The following is a 21615-nucleotide window of genomic DNA, read 5'->3' as shown; positions in this document are numbered from 1 at the left end:
AGGCCGGAGCGGGCCTGTCGCGGGGGTAGAAGCCGGCCCCGCTGCACTTTCGCTGCTCTCTGGCGCTCTGTTTTACGCGTGGCTGCGTGCACCCGCGTCCCGGCTGGGGATAAAGCGAAATATTGTGGTTTTGGCGGAGCCGAGCGCTCTCCTCGCCCGGCCGCGCCGGGGCCGGGGCCGGGGCCTGCGCGGGCCGCCGGAGGCACCTTCCCGCCCTCGGGCCGGCAGCGGCGCTCTACCGCCGCCTCTCTATGGCACCCGTGCTTGGAAACCGCCGGGCGGAGGCGGCGCCAGAGCGGACGCTCTAGCCTCCGCCTGCGGGGCTCTATGCTGTGGGAACTCTATGGTGGGGATTTCTAGGCGAGGCCTCGGCGGGGACTCTATGGTCGCAGCCCGCCCACCCCGAGCGTCCCGCGCGGGCCCGCCGTGTTTACGATGCCGCCGGCGCCGGTTTCCTGAGGCGGAGACGGGCGCGGCGGCGGCGGCTCTCCCCACGCGCGGCCACCGGCGGGGCCCGGCGGGCCTCTGAGGTAAGAGCGGGCGCCGCCGAGGCGCGGGCGGGCGGGGGAGGCCGCCCCTCTCCCCCTCGGCCCGCCCGCCCCTTCCCCCCCCGCCCCCGCCGGGCCCGGAGCGGCCGCTCCCGCCGCCCCCGCCGGCCGCGGGCCTAGGCCGGGCCCGGCCAGGCCGCGCCGCTCCCCTCAGCGCCCGGCGCCGTCCCGCCGCGCCGCCCGCTCTCCTCCGGGCCGCGAGGGGATGGCCGAGTCCCGCCACAGGCCGGGGACCGGGCTGCGGCGCGGCCGCTCTCCTCAGCCGGGGCCCGCCTGGCCCCTTCCCGGCGGGCGGCCGCCGCGGAGGACCCCCGGGGAGCTCCCGCCCCGCCGCCCCAGCCAGGTGCGCCGGGCCCGAGGCGCCGCGCTCCCGCCGCGGCCTGGGGCCGCTCGCCCCGCTCCGGGAGAGGCTGCGGCCGGGGCCCCGCTCCGCCGCGGGTGCTGCTCCCCCCTCCCCGGCCCCGGGGCAGGGCCGGCGCCGCGGAGGAGCCCCCGGGGCCGCGGGGGGGATCGCGGGGGGCTGGGGGTGGGGAGAGGGGGCCCCTGGGCCCCGGCGCGGAGCTCTCGGGCGGCGGCTTCAGCCCGGTTTGGCTCGGTCTTCAGTACGAGGGCAGCGGCGGTCTCTCTCCTTTCCAGAGCGACCGATAAAAGATAGGGTATTACCTACTGACGGCAGCGATTCCCTTTTTCCCCATTAATTTTGAGCACCGCTTTTGTCAGCCGAGTCTTCCAGCACTCGGGGCAATGACTGTCGGGTTGGTTCAGGGCGGCTGGATGCAAATTGTTTGTCAGTGATCCCACTGATATTTTCCTCTCCCAAATATCGAGATCACTTATGTCAGTATATTATGCACATTTTTAGACTGCAGGCTTGTGTTTCTGAAGCTGCGTGTCATGGGAACGCTCCCTAAGCTTCGTTTCGCTGTAGAAGGCTGGGGCGGGGGGGAAGTGGAAGAAAACACATATGGAAAGTACTCCTGAAGTTTTAAGGAGCATTCGTGAGTGTATTTGTAGAATGGGATCCAAAACTGTCACTGGGTACATTGACTCAGGTCTCCTCGCTTGCTTTCTGGCACGAACTGGTAGGATGTGCTGTCCCTTGCCTCCGTCTTTCACCGATTCCTGGAAAAAACTGGAGTTCTGTCAGTCTTCTGGACGAAAAAACTTTCCCTAAGTGTCTTAATAGCAAAATTAAGTAAATAGTATTTTAACTGCTGGAGCTGGTGAAGACAGCTTGTTTTGAGACATTAAAGAATCCAAAATTTCACCAGCTTGCTTGAGTATCATTTCACCAAATGTTTTAAATCGCTTTCTGTAATTTGTACATGTCAGTATTTGACTCTTGTCACTTAGTATTTGAGAATAAAATTCTGTGTCCAGTATTCTTTGATTTCTGACTTTATAAAGTCTTTTTAAAAAATCAGTTGCCTCTCAAAAAGCCGTTCAGGCCTTTTCTCTGCTGGATTTAAAAGGGCAAAACAGAACTTGGTTTCTTCCTTTGGTGCTCTCGCACTACAGCTCACTTCTCTTTGCCTTGGTGTACAGCTTTTATGTTCCATTATCTTATTCTTTGCTTCCTGATTATGCTTTGAAGCTTCATCTGAGGCTGGAAATCCATGGTTTTAGTCATTTTATGAGCATTTAACTAGAGACAATCCCTGTCTCAGATGATCTGCATTGTGAACAGGCAAAAACAAAGTAGTAGGGACAAGAGAGCCGTATGCTGTGCATGGGACGCTGAAGTAAAGAGGGATTCAGAGTAAAATCTTGGGGAGGTTGTTGCTGCACAGGCGCAGTATGTCTGTAAGGGGACCGTCTCCTGAGCATTTTAGGCTGGTTTTCATCAGGATTAGTGCAAGTTGTGGCAATGGGTTTTTCTTGTTCGTTTGTTCTTTTTTAATTGATGCTCCTCAGCCATGCAGGGGGTTTTTAGTGGTTCTTGAGTGGTAGCTCAACCTGAGGAACGTGGTATTAGGAGGGTATATGGGAACTTCGGGATGATAAGTTAAACTTGCCCACAATGAAATGCAACATTCCTGTTTCGTTTAAAAGGAAGATACGTTTAAGACTCAAACTCACGTTTAAAGTGAGATGAGTTTCTTTGGCTGGAGAGACCCAATTCTGAGAAGTTCAAAAGTCCGTCAAAGCAAACTTCATAACGCTGCTATTGCAGAATCCTTTCATTTAGATTAAAGTACTTTTGAGAGGTAGCTGCGTGGAGGCATTGTTTTTATTCTGAAAAGCATCATCCTTACCTGTCCGATTGTAAACCCGTGGTTTTCGTACAGATTGGAACAGGAATTATTTTCTGGCTAATAAAACATGGGGTGTTGCTTTTATGAATTCCCTCCTGTCAGTATTCCGTGACACGTAAAACTCAGCCTTCACCCCAAACTACGCAGCTGGTTTCAGCTAAACGTATATTCTGTTTTAACTGCGCTGTAAAAAGCTGAAACCCTGATATATTTTCCGTCTCTGGTACTTCTTTTCAAAGCTTGAGAGCTTGCAGGTTGAGGTTTTTCATTGGAACTCTCTAAAAGCCGATAGATGGTAATCGCCGTTTCAGGTGTTCGCAGAAGGCCATTCCAATGGAAAATGCGTGTTTTTCCAGCTAAATAAGTTGTTTTAACAAGATAGAGGCATGCGAGTCGTCTTGTGAGACAGTCACGCAAGGCCAAATAGCGTATTGCACCTCCTGTATCCAGCGGAGGATACAAGATGCAGCAGTAATTTCCACCGTGTTAAAATCGCTCGCTAAATCTTTTTTTATTAGTATTATTTTACTAAGATTCATTGACGTTGGATGAATATTTAGTTAATTATTGCAGAGAAAGCAGAGATGAAGTGAACTTGAAAAAGCATATTTATCATGGGAAATACTTTTTTTTTTTTTTATTCTTGTAAGTAGGACTTCACACCTAGAGAGAAAGATCAGCAAAAACCTCTGTGCTTTCTCCCCGCTTTGTTTGTTTGGGGTGGTTTTGTATCTATCAGTTTCACTGTTTCTTGCAGTCTGTTTTGCCGCTGTTGCGAGTCTTTCATGGGACAATAAGGCAGAGAAAAACAGTAAGAGAGGGGGAGACAGAATGTGGTTTAGCACTACAGAAATGAATTGGGTAGTTCTGTAGCACTGGAAATTTATTTTAATTTTTGCTGTTGACTGGATTTCAGTTTGACAGTGCCCTGTTTACTTGTGACACTTAGTATGTCTCCCTTTGCAGGGCTACAAAACGTAGATTTTTTCCTTTATAAAAAACCTAAAACTACATTAGAGGGTATATAAAGTTGCGTCCCTTATACATGCTTGTCCGCTCTTCATTTTTTTTATGGCCTCGAGATACTTAAATTACTTATGTTTTCAATTTTCTTTCCTTAAAAATAATTCAAAAAAAAAGCCCAAACAGTCTTTGTGCCTTTGAGGCGAGCTCTGCAGCAGTAGTGACTGAAAACAGAAAATCCTGGAATCGCGTTGCCCCGCTCCTGCAGCGGGGCCGGTTTCTTGCAGGCGTGAGCAGCGTGGAGCCGAGCAGGGCGTCAGTCGGGATCCTCGTCTCCGATATCCTCGCCTCCGATTCACGCTCCCGACGATGCGGAGGGGAAAGCACTGTTGCATTGGCAGCCGCGGCGCCGTGATAATCTCGGCAAAGGCAGTCGGGATAGTTTTGATAGCTGAAGGTTTCCAGAAGCTGGGAACAGCTGAAGCACTGCCCTGCTCCCGTGAGCTTTTTACTCCAGAGTGAAGCCTTTACTTTGCTGCTTCAGCTTAAACTATGGATGAATCGGTTTGTGTTTGTAGACATAAGGATGTTGGGAAGCTGTATCGTATGTTAGGGAACGTTTTTTCCGTGCTGTGGAGGATACGGTTTCGTGTATCACCCAGCCATCACTTTTCTCTCCACAAAGTCCTGTTTTAGTAACGTATTTGAGGAGTTCTGCAGTGGGACTCCTCAGATGAGTAACAATTGCAAGAACAAGATTCTGCTCTTGGTGTGCATTGACTTTTTACCCTCTAAGTATACGTCAGGCTGCAAGAGCTGTGGTTTATCTCAGTAGGGAAAAATCAATGACTCACATTTCCACAGAAAGAAATGTAATTTCCAGTCTCATAGCAACTGTCCTTTCAACAGTTTCAAACCTTCTGTGACAAAATGTTTAACACTCACCGATCATCTTTTAATGCTCTAGGCTGGTCCACCCACTCACCCCACGTAAAAGCATGCATTTTTACATCACTAAATCCCCCAATATTGGAGGGGGGATGCTGTCAAGACACGTTGAACAGTTAAATATAAAATCTTAGAAATGAGAGAAGTGTTACTGACTGTATTATATGGAGACGGAGTGACTTTTGCAGGGTTTGAAATTCAAAACTGTGTTCTCTATACTTCGATTTTGAATCCCTGTTTTGTTTTTATACACCTTCGGATGTTTTAAAATAGGTTTGGCTGGTAGCTTGGGTAAAATATTTTGGAAAATTATTTTACTTAGAGCAAGATATTCTTTAGTATAAATGCTTCATCTTGGTTTTCTTCCTAGATCTCATGACTTGACTTGTTTATTTTCACAAAAAAACAGGAAATGCAGTAAATATATTTGGCAGTAAACTTCAGCGCGGGGTAGGCCTGAACCAGCGCTGACAGGCGGTCGGACTGCAGGTGTTGTCAGGGCGAAACGGGACTTGTCTCCTGCTCCGGAACGGGGGTTCGTGCCGCTCTGGGCTCCGAGGCCTCGCGAGGCGGCCGGCCGGGTGCTGCGCCCGACCTGCCCAAAGCCACGGGCGAGTCGGCGCAAGGGCTCCCACCGTGCCTTTCCCCTCTTGGCCCTGCGAGAAGGCGTAACAACGCTCAGGGTGTCGTAGCGACCAAAAGTGCTCTGCTATTCCCTAATAGAAAGTGACATCGAAGGACAAAGAACTAATTAAACATGTCCAAATAAGGCTACGAGCTTTATGCACTGAGATTCTCTAAAATATCAGTGGAAGCTGGGCACCTGTCTGCTGTTCAAATTTATCATTAACTGAATTTAACTCGTTACTTTTCTTGTAGTTGATTATGGAAGAGGTGCACAAGAGCAGCAGTAACAGTTCAGTGACGCCTTCCCAAACATCAGCTGTACAAGGTACAACACTACAGGCAGCTCAGCTCTCTCATATTGCTCAACAGGTAAAGCCTGGGCCAAATCTCAGCAAAACATTTGAGGTAGTTAAGAGCCATTTTTTATGTACTACAGACTATATTCATTCTCGAGCTTTAGAAACACACAGAGAAGAAAAAACAAAAGAAGGTTGAGAAAAATGTACTTGTTTGTTGATGGACGACACAAAATTAATAAAATGGTTTGTGTCCAAACAACCAAAATTAAATTTCATGCTCGTACAATGCAAAAATGGAGCCGAGCATTTTTGTGAAATTGTACGTTCTTTGAAATCGTCATCGACCTGATGTACAGGAGCTGCTTAGTAATGAACTGAGGACCTAATTTTCTTCCCCCCCCCGAAAAAGCATTTATAGCTCCTTTTGTAGTAATGGCAATCCGGGGTGCTCAGCACCATGGAAACACTTGGATTTTAGCCCAACATGAGTGTACTTAATGTAATAAATCATAGGAAGTTGGAAATTTGACATACTTAGTACAAGGTAACATCAGTTTCAAAGCTTTATCCTGAATTCCTCATGATTCTGCAGCCGAAAGAGCATCCCTTGTAGGGAGCGTCTGCTCCCGCAGCCCCGCAGCCGTCCTGTGAAACGGCAAAGTTTTGCAGCTCGTCCACTGTTTACCCTCTGGGGGCGACGTAGATTTTGATGCAAAATTTAGATAACTGCATGAGGCAAGGACAGGACAGAATATCAGCAAGCATCCTGTTGTTTGTTTATAGCCTGTTTTTCTGATCTGTTGTTATACGAGATTGCCAATGTAACTGAATATTATGATGTACAATACGAAAGTAGTATTAAATGAAAAGTGAGCCGTGTGAGTTTTAGTGATCCCTTCATCTTTTCGTATATTCCAGATTAATAAAAGTAATGAAGAAATTCGGTGAGGAAGCTGGTTATTTACTCATGCATCTACGTGTATAACTTTAATCAATTTTTAAGTGCAAAGGCTTGTGCGAGTTCAACATCAAAAATACAAATCTGTTAGAATATAAAAAGTATTTTATATCGGAGTAGCAGTAGTAATTAACTTTTTGCCGATTAAACGTAGATTACAGCTACAACATTTATTGAACTTGATCATTTTAAAACATTAAAGAACAGATGCCGTAATTTTTTATTTGGAAAAAGCCTGCTCTTTGTTCTTCTTCCTTGTCCAGAGCTTGCATACCTTGCCTCCTTCAGCATCCTTTCTGCTCTGGTGTCTTTCATACAGCCCTTGTGCCTTGAGCTTTCGAAGTAGATGGGTCAGCTTTTGCTGTACTTAACTCTTGTGATTTCTTCTCTGTGAAATCGTTGAACCATAGCCTCATACCGGTTGCTTAAAAAAGAATAATCCAAGAACACCAAATATGTACATTGTTCGTGCTACCTTCTGCATTCCTTCAGTATCGTTAGTCTGCTCTGTCCGAAGCCCCCAGTCTCGTTGATCATTCCGTCTTGATTTAGATTTTAAACTTCTATTACCTTTAACAAGAATTAAGGCTACTCATTAGGCACTTTTATTTCTGCTTACCTAAGTCTAAGACGCTCTTAAAATGGAATCAAAGCTTAAAAAAATGAACAGCCGCAAATGTGGGGCTTTATCTGTGCATATGGCTGGAGTTACGTGAACGCAGTCGTGCTCAGTTAGTCTCAGTGTTGTGATTCTGCAGCAGTCTGCTTCGCTGAGGTTCGTTTAGAACTGCATGTGTTTAAGTTGCAGCACTTTAATCTTTTGCATATAATGCTACGTATTTGATTTTCCCCCAGCCGAAGTCGAATAAGTAACTGTTTCAGCCTTTTTTGTATGCAGATACGTATCTCAAAAATTTATATCTTTAAAGGATACCTTCTGTGACTTAATTAGACTTAAAAGAAGCTTCTGCTAATGCATGTTCTCCACTAGTTTTCCTACATGTATATACACTTTCTGAACACTGTGCCACAAACGCTTTTGCTAACGATTCTCTGATTTGTTGTAGATGTCTCTAAGAGGCCCTGCTCCCCTGACAGTTGTTCAGCTGCCTGGAGAGCAAGTCCAGGTCCAGGGAGTCATTCAGACAGCTCAGTCCTCTTCGGTAATCCACTCACCCCAGGTGCAAACAGTGCAGGTAACTACGGAATGTCTGTTAAACAGCCGAGAGTCCTGTTTCATGTACGTGAAAAGACTTGTGACGGCTTGTCTGGCTCGGCTAGCTCTGCCACAGCGCAGCCTTTCTGGCCCTGCTGTGGGAGACAGCGAGCAGTCCGGCGACGGTGTTTTGGGGATACATCGTTCTTAATGTTGAAACTATTTGCAGTGTTAAAGTTGCCTTTGGAGTTGAAATTAAACTATTTGACATTGCCTCCCTTTATAAAAAAACAAAACAAACCCACAGCTCTTTAGCTGGTGCTCTTACCAGACGTGCAGTCAGTGTTTGACTCCCCGGGTAAGGAGAGCGTAGAACAACCCGATGAAGAAGAACACGCTTTTGGAAAAGGTAGACCTGAATGGTGGTGGATGAACTGTTGATTGCTCACCTCGTGTAGGCTGTAACTGCGTTTCTGGGGTACCGAAGCATTCCGCTTGTGTCTCTTACTCACTTGCCATGTGATTTTTGTACAAGCCACTTCAGAGAGGCGCCGTGGGGAGTTCACAGCCGAGTCTGTTACTGCTCCATTCGGTTCTTGGCTGCCCTCTCGGCAGCACGGCGTTGGAGTTACGCTGTGAAATAACTGCACTAGTCAGCCGAGCGACTGGAAGAGCTGTGCTAAAAAGCATTTAATTTGTCACTGATCCTTTGCACTGTGCTTATCTATTCGTAGGACATTAAATCGATAAACCATGATAAGTAAACCTATAATGCATTTTCAGCTATCATTGTTCCTGTAACATCAGATCGTGGAAAAGAAAACACATTTCTCTTTTCTGGAAACAGTTAAGCATCTGTTTTGGTAGGCTGTCTTTTCTCGAGTCTCCGCTAATCCCTTTCCTATCATCCTGTTCTAGTTGCAGGGTCCCCACTGACTGTATTCTTTCCCTTTTTTTCTGTAATTTATGAACATTGTGGCCTTGTTGCTCAAAGGGGAAAAAAAGTGATACATGAGCAGCTTTTTTTTAAGTGTTGATAGTAGGTTGTTCTTTTTGTCTCTGTAGCAGCAGTTAAGTGAGAAATGCTTTTCCAAGAGCTGTATGCACTCTTCTTGACTTTTTGTTGCTGGCACACAGATAAGTACAATAAATGTTTTGTTAGCTTGTATTTAATAAGGAGCATCAGAGAAAAAAATAACGCTTGCCAACTGGATGAGGACACAGTGGAATAAAGAGAAAATTATAGATAATACTTTGCATATTTGCTCCTTGTTATGCTGCTGCCTTAAACACTATTTTCATCTGACTCTTACCTTCTGACCAACAAAATACACTGCTCTTCTGCCTGCAGAGAAGATTTCAAGTATTTTATGTGTTTGTCTGTGTACATAAATGGTTTTCCCGTTCCCTTTCCCACCACCTCCTTAGACAATTACGTGTGGGAGCGGCTCACCTTTTCAGACCACGTCAGCTAATAAGATAGTTAGGCTCGTGTGGTTTATATGAAAATAATAAACCATTTGTATTTCTTCACACTGCTGTTTTAAAATTTCTGGATTGACTAATCCTGCAGTTTAATCCAGCTAGAACAGCTAGCTTCAGAGGGTGGACATTTTTCAGTTTGCAATGTGATAAATAGTTTGGGAGAATCTCGAGCTTTTCCTTTTTGCGTTTACGTAGTTTTCACGTAGCTTTAGCTCACATACAGTTAAAATGTGTAATCTCTTCTGGGTATTTCTTCTGGAGGGTAGCGGATAACCACGTGGAATGTGTTTTTTAGGTATCTTCTTTGTCTGAGAGCGAAGATTCTCAGGATTCATCCGATAGCATAGGCTCTTCACAGAAAGCTCGAGGCATCTTAGCTCGTCGTCCGTCTTACCGGTAAGTACTATATGCAATATATTTTGTATTTTTATTTGAAACCAAAATAGCAACTTCTCCCAATAGCTTCATGTATTCTGTCAGCCTCTAAGTGGTTTTCTTTCTCTTGAAACATGCATTGGATCTGTTCGTGCAGTAAACGTTTTGAGGATGCCGCGTTAGCTATCGTTTGCTACAGGGGAGCTTTGACTTAACTGGAGATCAGCTTCAACGTGATGTGGCATAGGGAAAATTGTTTGTCAGCTGGAAGTTTACTCAGTTATACCATCTCACTGAAATGAGGAGTGCAGTCAAATGCCACATCCTAGCTTTTCAAATAATAAATTTGTTAGAAACTTAGCACAAAATTGAGTATTTTTTATAATAAAGGTCTGAAAAATTTAAAAGACAGTTTATGAACCTACCTGATCCTCCTATCTGTGATTATTGTTCCTGCTTCTGCCACTGCTTCTCATTTTTTGAATGTTTTATCCACTTTTCTTAGTACTTTCTGACAGCTTCATCTCATCTTGAATTATGTACCAGAACAAATAATTTAGGAGGGATTTTATTATTTCGCATGCAGTCAAAAACGGTGGTGGAAAAGAGCAGTTCTGAATCTTCAGTTAAAGTAGCCAGGACAGGAAAATACGAGCTGTAAGCAGAGCTTCTATGGGAGAGCTGTTTAGCCTGCGGGTTTGGGATCGGGAGTTGTCAGTTCTGCTTTTCTCTTCGTGTAACTGCCGCTAATTCATCATTTGGCCTGGGGTAAGATGCAGAAAAGTCATGCTTCCTTTGGTTCCTCTTTGAAGGAGAGACATGTCTGTTCTCATAGGGTATCGGTCCACAGGACATGGGCTGGTTTGAGAAGCTGTGCAAGAGCCGAATTAAATGCAGAAAAGAAATGGAAAGTCCTACTCTGTACTGAGAGAGCAAAAGATCTAATTTTTGAACTTTTTTGTAGTAATCTACTCTTTCTTAGTTTATTCTGACACCAGACAGAGAAAACTGCTTTTAATTGGATGTACAAAGCCTACTCTTGAGAGAATTAGAGGATCAAGTTGTAAATCAGAAAAATCTCTTTAATATATCCCTGGAAGATGTTTATGGTGGAAACTCCGATGCAGCTTCTACTGAAATGAAATGATGCAGCTGCAGTGCTAGTTTTCGGCACATGTTTTTTCTGGAGATTACTGAAATCTACTGCAAATGGTGCAGGTTTTCGTTGCAGGCTTACCAGCCCAAACATCTACGGCTTTTAGAGGATAATGATTGAAAATCTGGAATCCGTGCTGATTTGCACAACCACATACTTTATAAATCAGTAGCTGACTTGAATTGCTTTTAGCTCGTAAAATGATTCAAATATTTAACTAAAATCTAGACTACAGAAATGTAATGACAGAAGGAGTTTGAGGCAGTCACCTCATACAAAATTTTGTTCCAAAAAATTCCAAAAGCTGTGGTACATCAAAATTGTAGTGTTTCTCTCTGTAATGCAGAATAGGGATAGTAGTTTGTAACTTGCCTACTGTTAGAGCTGATAAAGAAACTCTTTTTTATAGAAAAATTTTGAAAGATCTCTCTTCTGAAGATACACGCGATAGAAAAGGAGATGAGGAGAGTCCTGGTGTCTCCACTGTTACGTCTATGTCCGTTCCCACGCCTATCTACCAGACGAGCACTGGACAGTACAGTACGTTATACAAAATATGTGCCTAACTGGACACGTTTTTTATTCAACTTGCCTCAAAACACAGCTTTTCTTTTTGTTATATATTTGACTAAGATGAAACTCCAAAGGTTTGGTTATTTATCTAACAGTTAACAAAGTTAGTACTGTTATTACCTGGAAATAGACTGGTATCTAAAGACTCCAGATAAACTCAATGCTTCACTGTCTTCATTTTTGCATGTTGAGACAAGACATTCAGAGGATGTTGTTATGAAATACAGAGCAGTCTTCTAGTGTTAGATTTAGTCCCAAACGTAAGATCAGTGAAGATACCGTTATGTGTCTCATAGGGCCACACCAGAAGGTGTTCCTGTGGTATCAGGGAGGTAGCAAAAAAAGGGCTTGGTCCTTTGATTTTATCACCTAGTGTTCATTGTGCTTGTGAACCAAAAAGCAAGCTGCTCCGGCGCCTGGAGCGCCTCCTCGCCGTCCTTCTCTGAGCTGGCTGTTCAGGCCGCTGTTTCTCGCTTCCCCTGCTCCTGTGCCTGTCTGGATTTTTTGCCCTTTCCTGAGAATGATTCCACAGAGGAGCCACCAGCTGTGGCAGCGTGGGTCCACGTGGAGCCGGTGTCTGGCTCGGGGCAGAGACCTCGTCGCAGCGAGGCCAGCCCTGCGGCTCCCCCCGCTCCCGACACCTCGCCACATACACCCGATAGGTTTAGGAAGAACCCAGCAGCAAGATCTGGTAGTTCAAAGTGACAGACGAAAAAAGCCTTTCAGACCTGGCGGTGTCTTCCAGCAGTGGCAACAGACGTCCAGCCTACAGGTTTACCTTTATCTGGATTTATAATGTACAGCTACAAACGTTGTTGTGCGTGTTCCTTTTTCTTTTAAGTTGCCATTGCTGCAAATGGCTTGCAGCTGGCCAGCCCAGGTACAGATGGTGTGCAAGGTCTGCAGACACTAACGATGACAAATGCTGGCGGTGCTCAGCCTGGGACAACAATACTGCAGTACGCACAAACGTCAGATGGTCAACAGATACTGGTCCCCAGCAACCAGGTGGTAGTGCAGAGTGAGTACGCCTTCTGGAAACGGTGAGGAATACCCACCCCTAGCTCAGGCGTCACTTTCTAACGCTCCCACGTTTCGATGTCTTGTGCTATTATCGCAACAGCTGCGTCGGGAGACATGCAGACTTACCAGATCCGCAGCACACCGACTACCACGTCCCTGCCTCAGACTGTGGTGATGACATCTCCTGTCACCCTGACATCACAGACAAGCAAGACAGATGATCCGCAGTTGAAACGAGAAATAAGGCTGATGAAGAACAGGTATGTACGTGCACGTGGGCTGCTTTGATTTCTCAGTTTAACGTGCTGAAATACATCTTCAGAGGACAAATGACGAGTCTTGCGAGCTGACGTTACCCATTGTGCCATCAGTACGGTATGCTGCATCCAGCGACTGAAAACATGGGAAATTCTGACCAGAGCTTGCTACGCGTTCTGTCTCCCACAGCTCGGAGAAAGCAAATTGTTTTTTCCCTGCAGACTGACTGCCGTGTTGTGTTACCAGATACCGCTAAATTTCCTGCTCTCCACCTATCGTTGTGGCCTCCTCAGTTTGTTTTGCTCACGATTGCAGTGCCAGGCCTCTCCTCTCACGCTGGTCAGAATCGTAACATTCATAGAATAGACGCATCTCACATCTAAAATAAACAATTACTTCTGCTTGTCTGTTCCAGAGAAGCTGCTCGAGAATGCCGTAGGAAGAAGAAAGAGTATGTTAAATGTCTGGAAAATCGAGTTGCGGTCCTGGAAAATCAGAACAAAACTCTAATTGAAGAGCTAAAAACTTTGAAAGATCTTTACTGTCATAAAAGTGTGTAAGAAAAGAAGGTAAAACTTTTGTGGACTGTTTAAATTTGAGAGGAGAAATTTTTTTTTATACTGAATTTTTTAAACTAGATGAAAGGTCAAAAATGAAACTTTTCTACCTAGATTTCACAACTTAAAGACTATATAGATTTTATTTACAACATGTTGGTGACAAAGTACAAAAAGGAAACAAGAAAACCTCACCAAAATTCCTGCTGGCACAACTGGAAACTTTATAAAGTCAAGATTGCATCTACAATGAAAGGACAGTCCCGTTTTACGAGGCAGGGGATTAGAATTCCTTTGAAAATTTCTACAAATACCTCTTGTAATGGAGGCAATATTTGGTTACAGTTAAAACGTGGATGAAATGGAATCCTTGCCATAGGTGACATTATTAGTAACATTTATAACCAGTATATGTTTCGATTTCTTACTCTTTTTCAATCCTTACTTTTTCTTTCAGTTATTTGTATGTAAATATTTTTATTTTAACCTGTAAGTTGTTATTTACAGGTGCAGATGATTAAAAAAGCTAATACTTTGCTAGAGGTATAAATTATGTTTACTCTTTCTCAGCTGACAGCTTAAAAAGTTGGGGTTTTTTTTCAATGTTTGCTGTGTTTATCAAATCTGGAAGGGATCCGCAGAAAGCAGCGAGAGGCCTAGTCCTGAAAATGCCTGAGGCACATGAAATAAGGTGTTGACTTTTCCTAAGAGAACTCAACACATCCGATTCTGTTGAAGTACGGTGTGGTAGAACGAGCACTGGTGAAGAGAAGTTTCCGAGGAATGATTTCACGATAGTTTGTTCTTAGTTGCTGGGCATGATAAACATCTATAATTGAAAAATAAATTGTGTGCTGATTATATGTACAATTAAACATGCATTGCTTATTCTGTCTGGAGATTCTACTGTGCTTCGGAACATTTAAACCAAATAGAAGAGGAACGATAAAATAAAACAAATCGAAGATGTATACCAAAGGGATAATGAGGTTCTAATATATGGTTTATACGCTGAAAGTAGTGCAAAATTTCCGGACTAATTTTGTAAGGTAGGCGATATTTTGCAAAGTAACAGTATCTTTGTAAGAAAATATTCTATTGAAAACAGGTAGATGGTTGGTATATTTTGTAGCTAAATTGTGATCTTTACAAATTCTGAAATTGAGTTTATATACGTATTTTGACAGTTTATATATTTCATTTTAGTAAACAAATGAAATATTTTGTGAACCAGATTTTCAAGCATATATTTTTATGGATAGTACAAAGTCAAATGAGATCGTCTTTGGTGTAGGAGATATTTGAATTAATTTTGTATGTCTGTAGGCAACTTGCAAAAAAACCGGATCCTAAGGAGTATTGGGAAAAAAAGAAAGAAAAAAAAAAAAACCAAAACCCAAAACAAACAGAGATCAGGGCTTTTTATTCCCCACAGTTGATATTATCTGCACGTGAGATCTGACTGCTATCAGAGATTCTAGTTTGTATGATTTTAATTGGTTTCAGGTGAAAACGCAAGGTTTGACGTGATCAGGACTCTTTTGGGTGTGGAATCTCCATTCCTGGAGACGCTCAAAAGCCGCCTGGCCGTGGTCCTGGGCACCCTGCTCTCGGCGACCCCGCCGGAGCGGGGCGCTGGGCCAGGGCACCTCCCGAGGCCCCCTCCAACCTCAGCCATTCTGTGATTCTGTGATTCTGTGAAATAGAAAACTGTGTCTGCAGTGCTTATTGCATGAATAATAACTACACTATTTTCCATAGTTAGGATTGAATCCTGCTTCCAGTTATGTCAGCGGGAATTGCACTATGGACTATGCTATTAAAAAGGTGTTAGAGCTACGTGTGTGTGTTGTGCTAGCTCAGATCTGAATGAAATTAAAAGATGTACTCACTCCCTAGATGTGTAATGCTTATCATATGGTCAGTCGGTATTTTTTATTTTACTCATTTTTGAATTAACGGACTTCCTAGCAAGCAGAGCTCTTGGCAAATGGTATGAGAAAGACTGCATTCCACAATCCCGTTGTTAGTAGGCTATACAAATACTATTTTCTCTAAAGTTTCTGAGTACACGATTGTTACAGACGAGATCCACAGTAACATTTCCTTTAGGCCAAAACGGAGCATACGCTTGTGTTCGCCATCGTGTCACCCAAGAGTGCTTCTGTTGCACATCAGAAATAGCGAGCGAGGCTGAGATCGTCGTTGCGTTAGGGAGCTGCTCCGAAAGAGGTGTTTGGTGCCTCCTGTTTCTGTTAGTGGGATTTCGGGAAAAATGAGCACCTGGGAAGGTGCCGAGCGCCTCAGAGAATTGGACCTTTTCGCGCGCGCTCCCATCGGGTGTGTGGACGCTGTTTGGCATGTGTTTAAGAGGGTTTGACCTACAGTACTGAAACTGATTTGGTAACTCCTCTGTATGGTATTTTGATCCTCACTGTGTGCTGTTGTTCCTTTACCTTCTTTTGTAATACGGAATAATAATAAAAAAAGCTATCAAGTGTTAAGACTGTAAAAAAAATGGTGGCCAATTCTTTCTGTATTCAGCAAGTGAAACAAATGTAGCGCTGCCAGACGTAACGTTAGTAAATTTTTATCCTCTTAAAATAGTGTTTTGGAAAGAGCAGCTTATTTTTCATCATGGAAATATTAAACAGTAACACGAGTTTGCTCTTTAAGTAATCACTTATCATGAAGTACTTATTTTGGATTTACTTCAAAAGCTAGATTGTAAGAGAGTAAAATCTGTGTCCTGAGAGTAAGAGACATAGTAGCTAATACTGTTCTGCTGGTTATTTCCACACAGAAGTACATGCTTTATATGAATTGTAAATATTTGTCGAAACAATTAGATGGTTGCAAATTTTGACCTTGGTAAATAAAGTCGCCAAAATATAATTCTGACGTTCCTTATTTATTTTTAATTAACGTAGTACTGCAGCGGTTCTGACCCAATGTGCATACGTTGTGTGGTGTCGGGTCTTTTACGGTGGCCAAGAAGAAATATTGAGTCTATGAAACAGCACCCAGAGATCTTTTATCGGATGTGTCCTTTCAGCAGTCCGAGTACTCAGTTATTTCTGTGTGCATTTTAGTCATCGCTAAACTTAACTAGCGGAGAATACCTTGTATCTTTCTGCAGGTTTTTTTTTCCTTTTTAGTTTTCAGGCAACTGAGCCCCTGTTACCCAAACCCATTCTGTGCTCTCCTAGTATTCAGCCGGCAGAGGGGGTATCTCTGCCAGCTACAGAATCGCGGCGGTATTGCTGAGCGGTGCTTAAGCTTCTGAGAAAAGCATTGAAACAGGGTAGGAAAAAAGTATTTTCAGGTGGTAACATTTCTACATTCGATTTCATTATTAGGGTCAAGGTTGTCGTCACTTCCTCTATTGTTAGGATGGGTATCAAAGGCAGAAAACAAAAGAGAGAACACAACTGCAAACATGACTTCTAAAAAACAAGCGTATGTCCTTTGGCTCTCAGATTTATTCTGAAACAGGAGTTCGCTCTCTCTTCAGAGTTTCAGCAGGCAGACCAGACCTCTGCGATGACGACGCGACGGTTTGTCCCTTTAGAAACTCTACGCGAGTACCGCACCTATCGCGGTCAGAAAGATGGTAAGCGTGGCGCTCGCGGGGTTCACAGCCTCGTTACTCAACAGAAGTTCAGATTTTATCCAGCTTCTGTATTGGGATAAACGGACGTAGATCCCAGGAAACTCTGGTCGGCCACAGCCGACTCCAAAACTAGCAATCCCTATGAGATAGTATTTGTTGGTACCAGGGTGGTAGCACGCTAAAGGTCCACCGCTGTCGCCCTATAAATAAACAATAAAAAAACTAGTAACATACGTTCCCTTCCAGGAGTCAATGTAGAATTAAGTCAGTAACGCATCCACTTGGTTTTTTAAACTTTTTTTAATCAGCTAAGTTAACTGGACAGTAATAATGACAGTAATACGTGGATAGTAGTGCAGAGAAAAGTAAAGCTAACATTTGGTGATGCTGGGTGCTAGAGTGCCCTGCCTGCCTTAGTTTCAGGGTCCTTAACTAAAGTTTTGTTCTTGTTTTTCTTTCTGCGCCTTTTCAGGCTCAGGCTTGTCTCCCTGAACTTTCTCGCTCGTCAGTTAACACGAGAATATATTGCCCACACAGCCTATAAGTACCAAGAAACACGGTCGTGAATACCCAACCCTGACTCTTTGCCATATCACCTACTTAAAGGAAAACCGCTGAGGAAAGCAGGAAGCGTATCAGAGACCGTGCTTATGAATACGTTAGGGGTTTTAATTATAAATGTCTGCGTATCACAACTGGTGCCCCAGCTTTTGCGTACTAGTGCTTCTGACCTGAAAAGTGTCTTTCCTGAGAAAGAGATGCCGATTGCTCAGCATTTAAATAAAACCATTGCCGCGTCACTGAGCCGTATCGCTTTCTGCTGCTGCTGCTCTCTTTCAAAAGCATAAAAACAGGGAAGGCGCTTGCGTGCTTCGCACACGCCACATACCTACAGCGGTCCCTGTGTGCATCCCGACCCGCGTTTGTGTAATGTATCGTTTAATGACCTCTTCGTGGCAAGCGTTGTGCCAATACAAACGTGTGTGCGGTCTTTCTCCTTTCACTTTAGCTCGTTCTTGTCGTCTTCCGAGTATCACGGAATTCTCTGTGTACCTTTTTGAGATGTGTCTTTCCTTTGGAATCACCATCTCGCCTCTCCCCCTATTTACGATGCTTCTTTTGCAGTTTGACGTGTTCTCTGGTTAGCATTTGTGCCATTTGAAGTAATTATGCTACAAATGCTGGTCGTCATGGTGCCCCCGAGAGTGGCTCGGTGCTTTCCGTAGTGGCGGGCCAGGCGCCGCGTTCACGCTTACCTGACAGCTGTCGGTGCCTCCTGATCGAGAGCCAGCACAAATCATGTTGTTGTTAACCAGGCCTCCATACGCATCAGAACTGTTGCAGACGCTAGAAGGAATGATTTCCACTTGTGCTTCTTTTAACACAGCCGAAGTTTTACCTTTAAAGGAAGACAGCGTATAGAAAGGTAAAATATTTTTGCTGTTGCGTCTAGCAGTTCTTACCGTGCTCTTTTTTCCTGTTTGGCTGGCTTAAGCCTGTTTCTCTATGTGTTGAGACACGTACGTAATACAGATTGTGCCTGCTTCGAATGGATTTAAACTTCAGTGGGTTAAGGATTTGCAGACTTGGATTCGATGTCGTTTTTGCAGTTCTTACTCGGAAGAAACACCGACGATAACAATACCGCGCACTAGCCTTGCTCAGGGGTGACTTGGCGAACACGCTTATGTCATCCCCAGCTGTCCTTGACATCGCCACACAAGAAAGATGCGCGCCACCAACGGACATCGTCTCGAGTTTGTGCTCGTTGTGATTCACGAGAGAGTTTGAGGGAGTGCGGCCATTTGTAAAATACACGGGGACCCCCAAGTTCACAATGCGCGGCATCAGAATTGTTGTTTTTCAATAAAAAAGCTACTTCTAGCAGACCGCGTTGAGTAGCTGTACCACGAATCGGAAAGTCAGGCTGCTTTATGTTCTTTTTTTTGTGTTATACTTGGAAGAAAGGCTAGAAAACTTATGCCTTTGGTTCCATTGCGTGGATCTAATCTGCTTTCAATGGAAAAAATACTGAAAGCAGATATTTGATTGCAGAAGGATTCGATGACGTTGTGTGATCAGGCCGTAACCTGAACAAACTCAGTTCTCTCGGTCAGCCTGAGGGACTGGAACCCGAGATCGGTTATGCGGCTCACAAATTGATCAACAACGCAAGGAAATTTGTACCTTTTTCTGCTGTACGCCCCCAACCACTAATGAAGCATTCTGTGTCGTTGTCGATGTACGGGCGAAGGGGTGCGGGAGGTAAGCAGATAGGCTGGATGTAGTCGCTGTAGCGTACCGCGGAATCGAGTTCGAATAATGCAATATCATTTTCAAATGTTTCTCTCTTGAATTCCGGGTGCACGGCGATGCTTCGAATACTTCTTTTTGCTGCGTGTTCACCATGTTTCCAAAGGTTATGCACGCCCAAAACGGCTCTCCAGGAATATGGGTCCCTAAGGGAGAATTCATGGGATTTTTTACAATTACATCAAAGTAAATGCCTTTCTTGATGGCATTGTTTTAACCGATTGTTTTACTGTCGGCTTATGCACCTTTAGGAATATACATTGAAAATTCTGTAGGAAATATTGTCTGGAACGTATTTGGCCAATTACCATTTTGTCTGTTTTGCACACTCGCTTTGCCCAATGCTGGCTATGGCTGTTAAGGCACATTCAGGTTAATGATTTAGGCTGATAACGCAGTTTGCTTCCCACCCCGTCTCAGCAGAGGCCAGCCGGGAGATACTCTTCGGAAAAAGATGAAAACACGGATTTGTTTTGCAGAAAGGAGGGAGTCTTATACCCGCAATGCTTATGAAGACTGTGCTCGTACCTAGGTTTGGGAAGTCCATTAACTAGAAGTTACAAATAATGAATATCAACTTAATACTAAGTTTAGAAATAGGGCCGGAGTCATTCAGACCTAATTTCTATTCGAGTATGTTGAAACAAATCTACACTGATATTAAGTGAGAATTGAATTTGGCCTGTGATGAGCAAAGGGCAGGCTGTAAAATCCAGATTAACCTCCAAAATTCCCCAGAGCGTAAGACAAAAATTAAATTGATTATTTGCGATATAACGCCTCTCTAATGTTTGTAAAAGTGCATTTAAAGAAACAAAGGAGCTGATCTAACAACGTCCCAATAAATTATAATGAATTCCAAAGTTCAGAGATTCTTACGGTTCAATTTCCCTTGGGTCATGGTTATGCCAACACGGTCGGTAAGAACTTGCCTGAACTAGTGTGCGGATTTTGCAACTGTGTTAAAGGACTACAGAAAAGACAACGGAGATCAGAGAGCTGAAATGCAGCAGAACTGCTGTAAGTACAAGTGAAAGGCCCGTTCTAAGGAGTGTTTTTACCGTCTTGTCCAAAAAAAAAAAAAAAAAGTAGTTAAGTCCCAAATCGTTGGTTCTGTTAAACGGGAAAAAATGGAATACTGTTAAAACTTGTAGATCGTAATGTAAATATTGCAACATTTTCTTTTTGCAGTGAGCTTTACTAGTTTAGAAGAATCAGAAAAATTAGAGCCCCGTGGAAAAAAAAAAAAAGCCCCCAACCTAACAAAAACGTCACCTAGATCAAAAGCAAATGACCCTTTATTAAAAACAACAAAGGTGGTTCTGGGCCAAGCCAGAGGTGCGCAGCCGAGACTTCTTGATGTTGACTTATCAAGATGTAACTTTGCATCCTGTGCTGGGCTGGCAGCCGTCGCCACGCGGGACCAGGACAGCAAAGGTGACAAAGGGGATGGTTTTTGGTGACAAAAGGGACAGTTTGTGGTCCTTAGCGCCACAACCAGCCCCTCCTACGGCCGCATCGGTAATCGGGAGCTGCATAGTTTGGGTCTGCACGTTGGCTCCGCACCATGGGAGCTCGGTCCGTGTACGTCCCATGGATTTGCCTTTAGTGATACCGTAGGTATCGCTGCTCATCTACCGTGCCCTCCGCACACTTAATAAAAAGAGGTATTAGCGTGAACACATACTTCCTTCCCGTAACGCAGTGGCCAGCGGTAAGTACTGAATTCTCATTCACTAGAACTCCACCGCAAACGTGTGCGAAACGTACACCGGCCTGGTGAATCTGGAGGCTGACGGACCACGGCCACGCTCCGGCCTGAGCGTCGCGGCCGCCCACGATCCGCGCCCCCGAGAGGCTGCCCAGGAGCGGCCGCTGTCCGCACCCTGCAAAACAGAACCCGGCCCGTTATATCCTTCGAACTGCACAACGGAGCTTTTGGCGCACTGGCTTTCGTTTGGGTTTTTTCTTTGTTTTTAATCTACAGTGTTCCTTGCTGCGGGGGGTTTGGTGTTTGCAGCCGGAGCCCGGCTTCTGGAGATCCCAGGGCTGTTTTCTTAGGTTGTATGAAATGTGTGCGTTTCCTCTGGTTATACGCGTGTTTCTTGTGTAGGGATTTATGGTGTACGCCGAGGGTAGGCGGGTTCCAGTCGCCGCTGCTTGATGAATTCACCCGATCCAGGTGCGCATGAAGGTTTCCCGTGTGTCTGTGGGGAGCCACGGGGCACCACAGCCCTTCCCCCGCTCCCCGCCTGCCCTCTCCGGCCCCCCAACCGCCCGCCGCGGCCCTTCCCACCCCCGCTGCCCCGCCGTAGCCACGCTACCCTCCGCGGAAGCCGGCGGGGTCGCCACCCCGGGCAGGGTGGTCGCCAGGAGCGCCGGCAGCAGCAGCAGCAGGGCGGCGGCGGGCCGCCCCCGCCGCATCCTCCGGCCAGGGGGACAAAATGGCGGCGGGGCCGGGCCGGGCCGCGGGGGCGCCGCCAACGGCCGCCGAGGCGGCGGCGCCTC

The 21615-nt window shown here is 45.1% G+C and overlaps 2 protein-coding genes across 6 annotated transcripts; one reads left to right on the top strand and one right to left on the bottom strand.

Moving 5' to 3' along the window:
- The first annotated feature begins 263 nt into the window (after positions 1 to 263).
- On the top strand, positions 264 to 14576 carry ATF1 (activating transcription factor 1). Of its 5 annotated transcripts, none has more exons than XM_087771071.1 (8): positions 264 to 530; positions 5594 to 5710; positions 7666 to 7794; positions 9535 to 9635; positions 11180 to 11310; positions 12185 to 12364; positions 12467 to 12626; positions 13040 to 14576. In XM_087771071.1, exons 2-8 carry the CDS (start codon positions 5600 to 5602, stop codon positions 13182 to 13184), a joined length of 957 nt encoding a protein of 318 aa, XP_087627197.1. In that variant the 5' UTR covers positions 264 to 530; positions 5594 to 5599; the 3' UTR covers positions 13185 to 14576. The 5 variants fall into 5 exon arrangements, with proteins under 5 accessions (XP_087627197.1, XP_087627198.1, XP_087627200.1 ...); XM_087771073.1 differs by having other exon boundaries at positions 493 to 530; positions 5594 to 5666; XM_087771070.1 differs by lacking the exon at positions 264 to 530 and adding an exon at positions 734 to 891.
- A 1628-nt stretch (positions 14577 to 16204) lies between these two features.
- TMPRSS12 (transmembrane serine protease 12) lies at positions 16205 to 21542 on the bottom strand. Its single transcript, XM_087771078.1, has 5 exons — positions 21432 to 21542; positions 20795 to 20993; positions 18982 to 19253; positions 18051 to 18193; positions 16205 to 16994 (listed from the first exon to the last, which is right to left on the bottom strand). The coding sequence occupies exons 1-5, from the start codon at positions 21529 to 21531 to the stop codon at positions 16758 to 16760; spliced, it is 951 nt and encodes a 316-aa protein (XP_087627204.1). The 5' UTR covers positions 21532 to 21542; the 3' UTR covers positions 16205 to 16757.
- Positions 21543 to 21615: the final 73 nt, after the last annotated feature.

Source organism: Nipponia nippon, unplaced genomic scaffold (assembly GCF_047370975.1).
Source record: "Nipponia nippon isolate SJK-2023a ecotype South Korea unplaced genomic scaffold, ASM4737097v1 scaffold_35, whole genome shotgun sequence".
NCBI lineage: Eukaryota > Metazoa > Chordata > Aves > Pelecaniformes > Threskiornithidae > Nipponia > Nipponia nippon.
Note: the sequence above shows the minus strand (reverse complement) of the source record. Positions and strands in the feature narration are given on the sequence as shown.

Bases quoted from the DNA above. Each gene is read 5' to 3' on its own strand.
- ATF1 (XM_087771070.1), top strand. From the start codon at position 754: ATGGCCGAGTCCCGCCACAGGCCGGGGACCGGGCTGCGGCGCGGCCGC. The intron at 5,711-7,665 runs GTAAAGCCTGGG...GATTTGTTGTAG, and splicing joins TCTCTCATATTGCTCAACAG to ATGTCTCTAAGAGGCCCTGC. The intron at 7,795-9,534 runs GTAACTACGGAA...TGTGTTTTTTAG, and splicing joins CCCAGGTGCAAACAGTGCAG to GTATCTTCTTTGTCTGAGAG.
- TMPRSS12 (XM_087771078.1), bottom strand. From the start codon at position 21,531: ATGCGGCGGGGGCGGCCCGCCGCCGCCCTGCTGCTGCTGCTGCCGGCG. The intron at 20,994-21,431 runs GTAGCGTGGCTA...TCTGTTTTGCAG, and splicing joins CCCGCCGGCTTCCGCGGAGG to GGTGCGGACAGCGGCCGCTC. The intron at 19,254-20,794 runs GTATGTGTTCAC...ATTCTCCCTTAG, and splicing joins CACTGCGTTACGGGAAGGAA to GGACCCATATTCCTGGAGAG.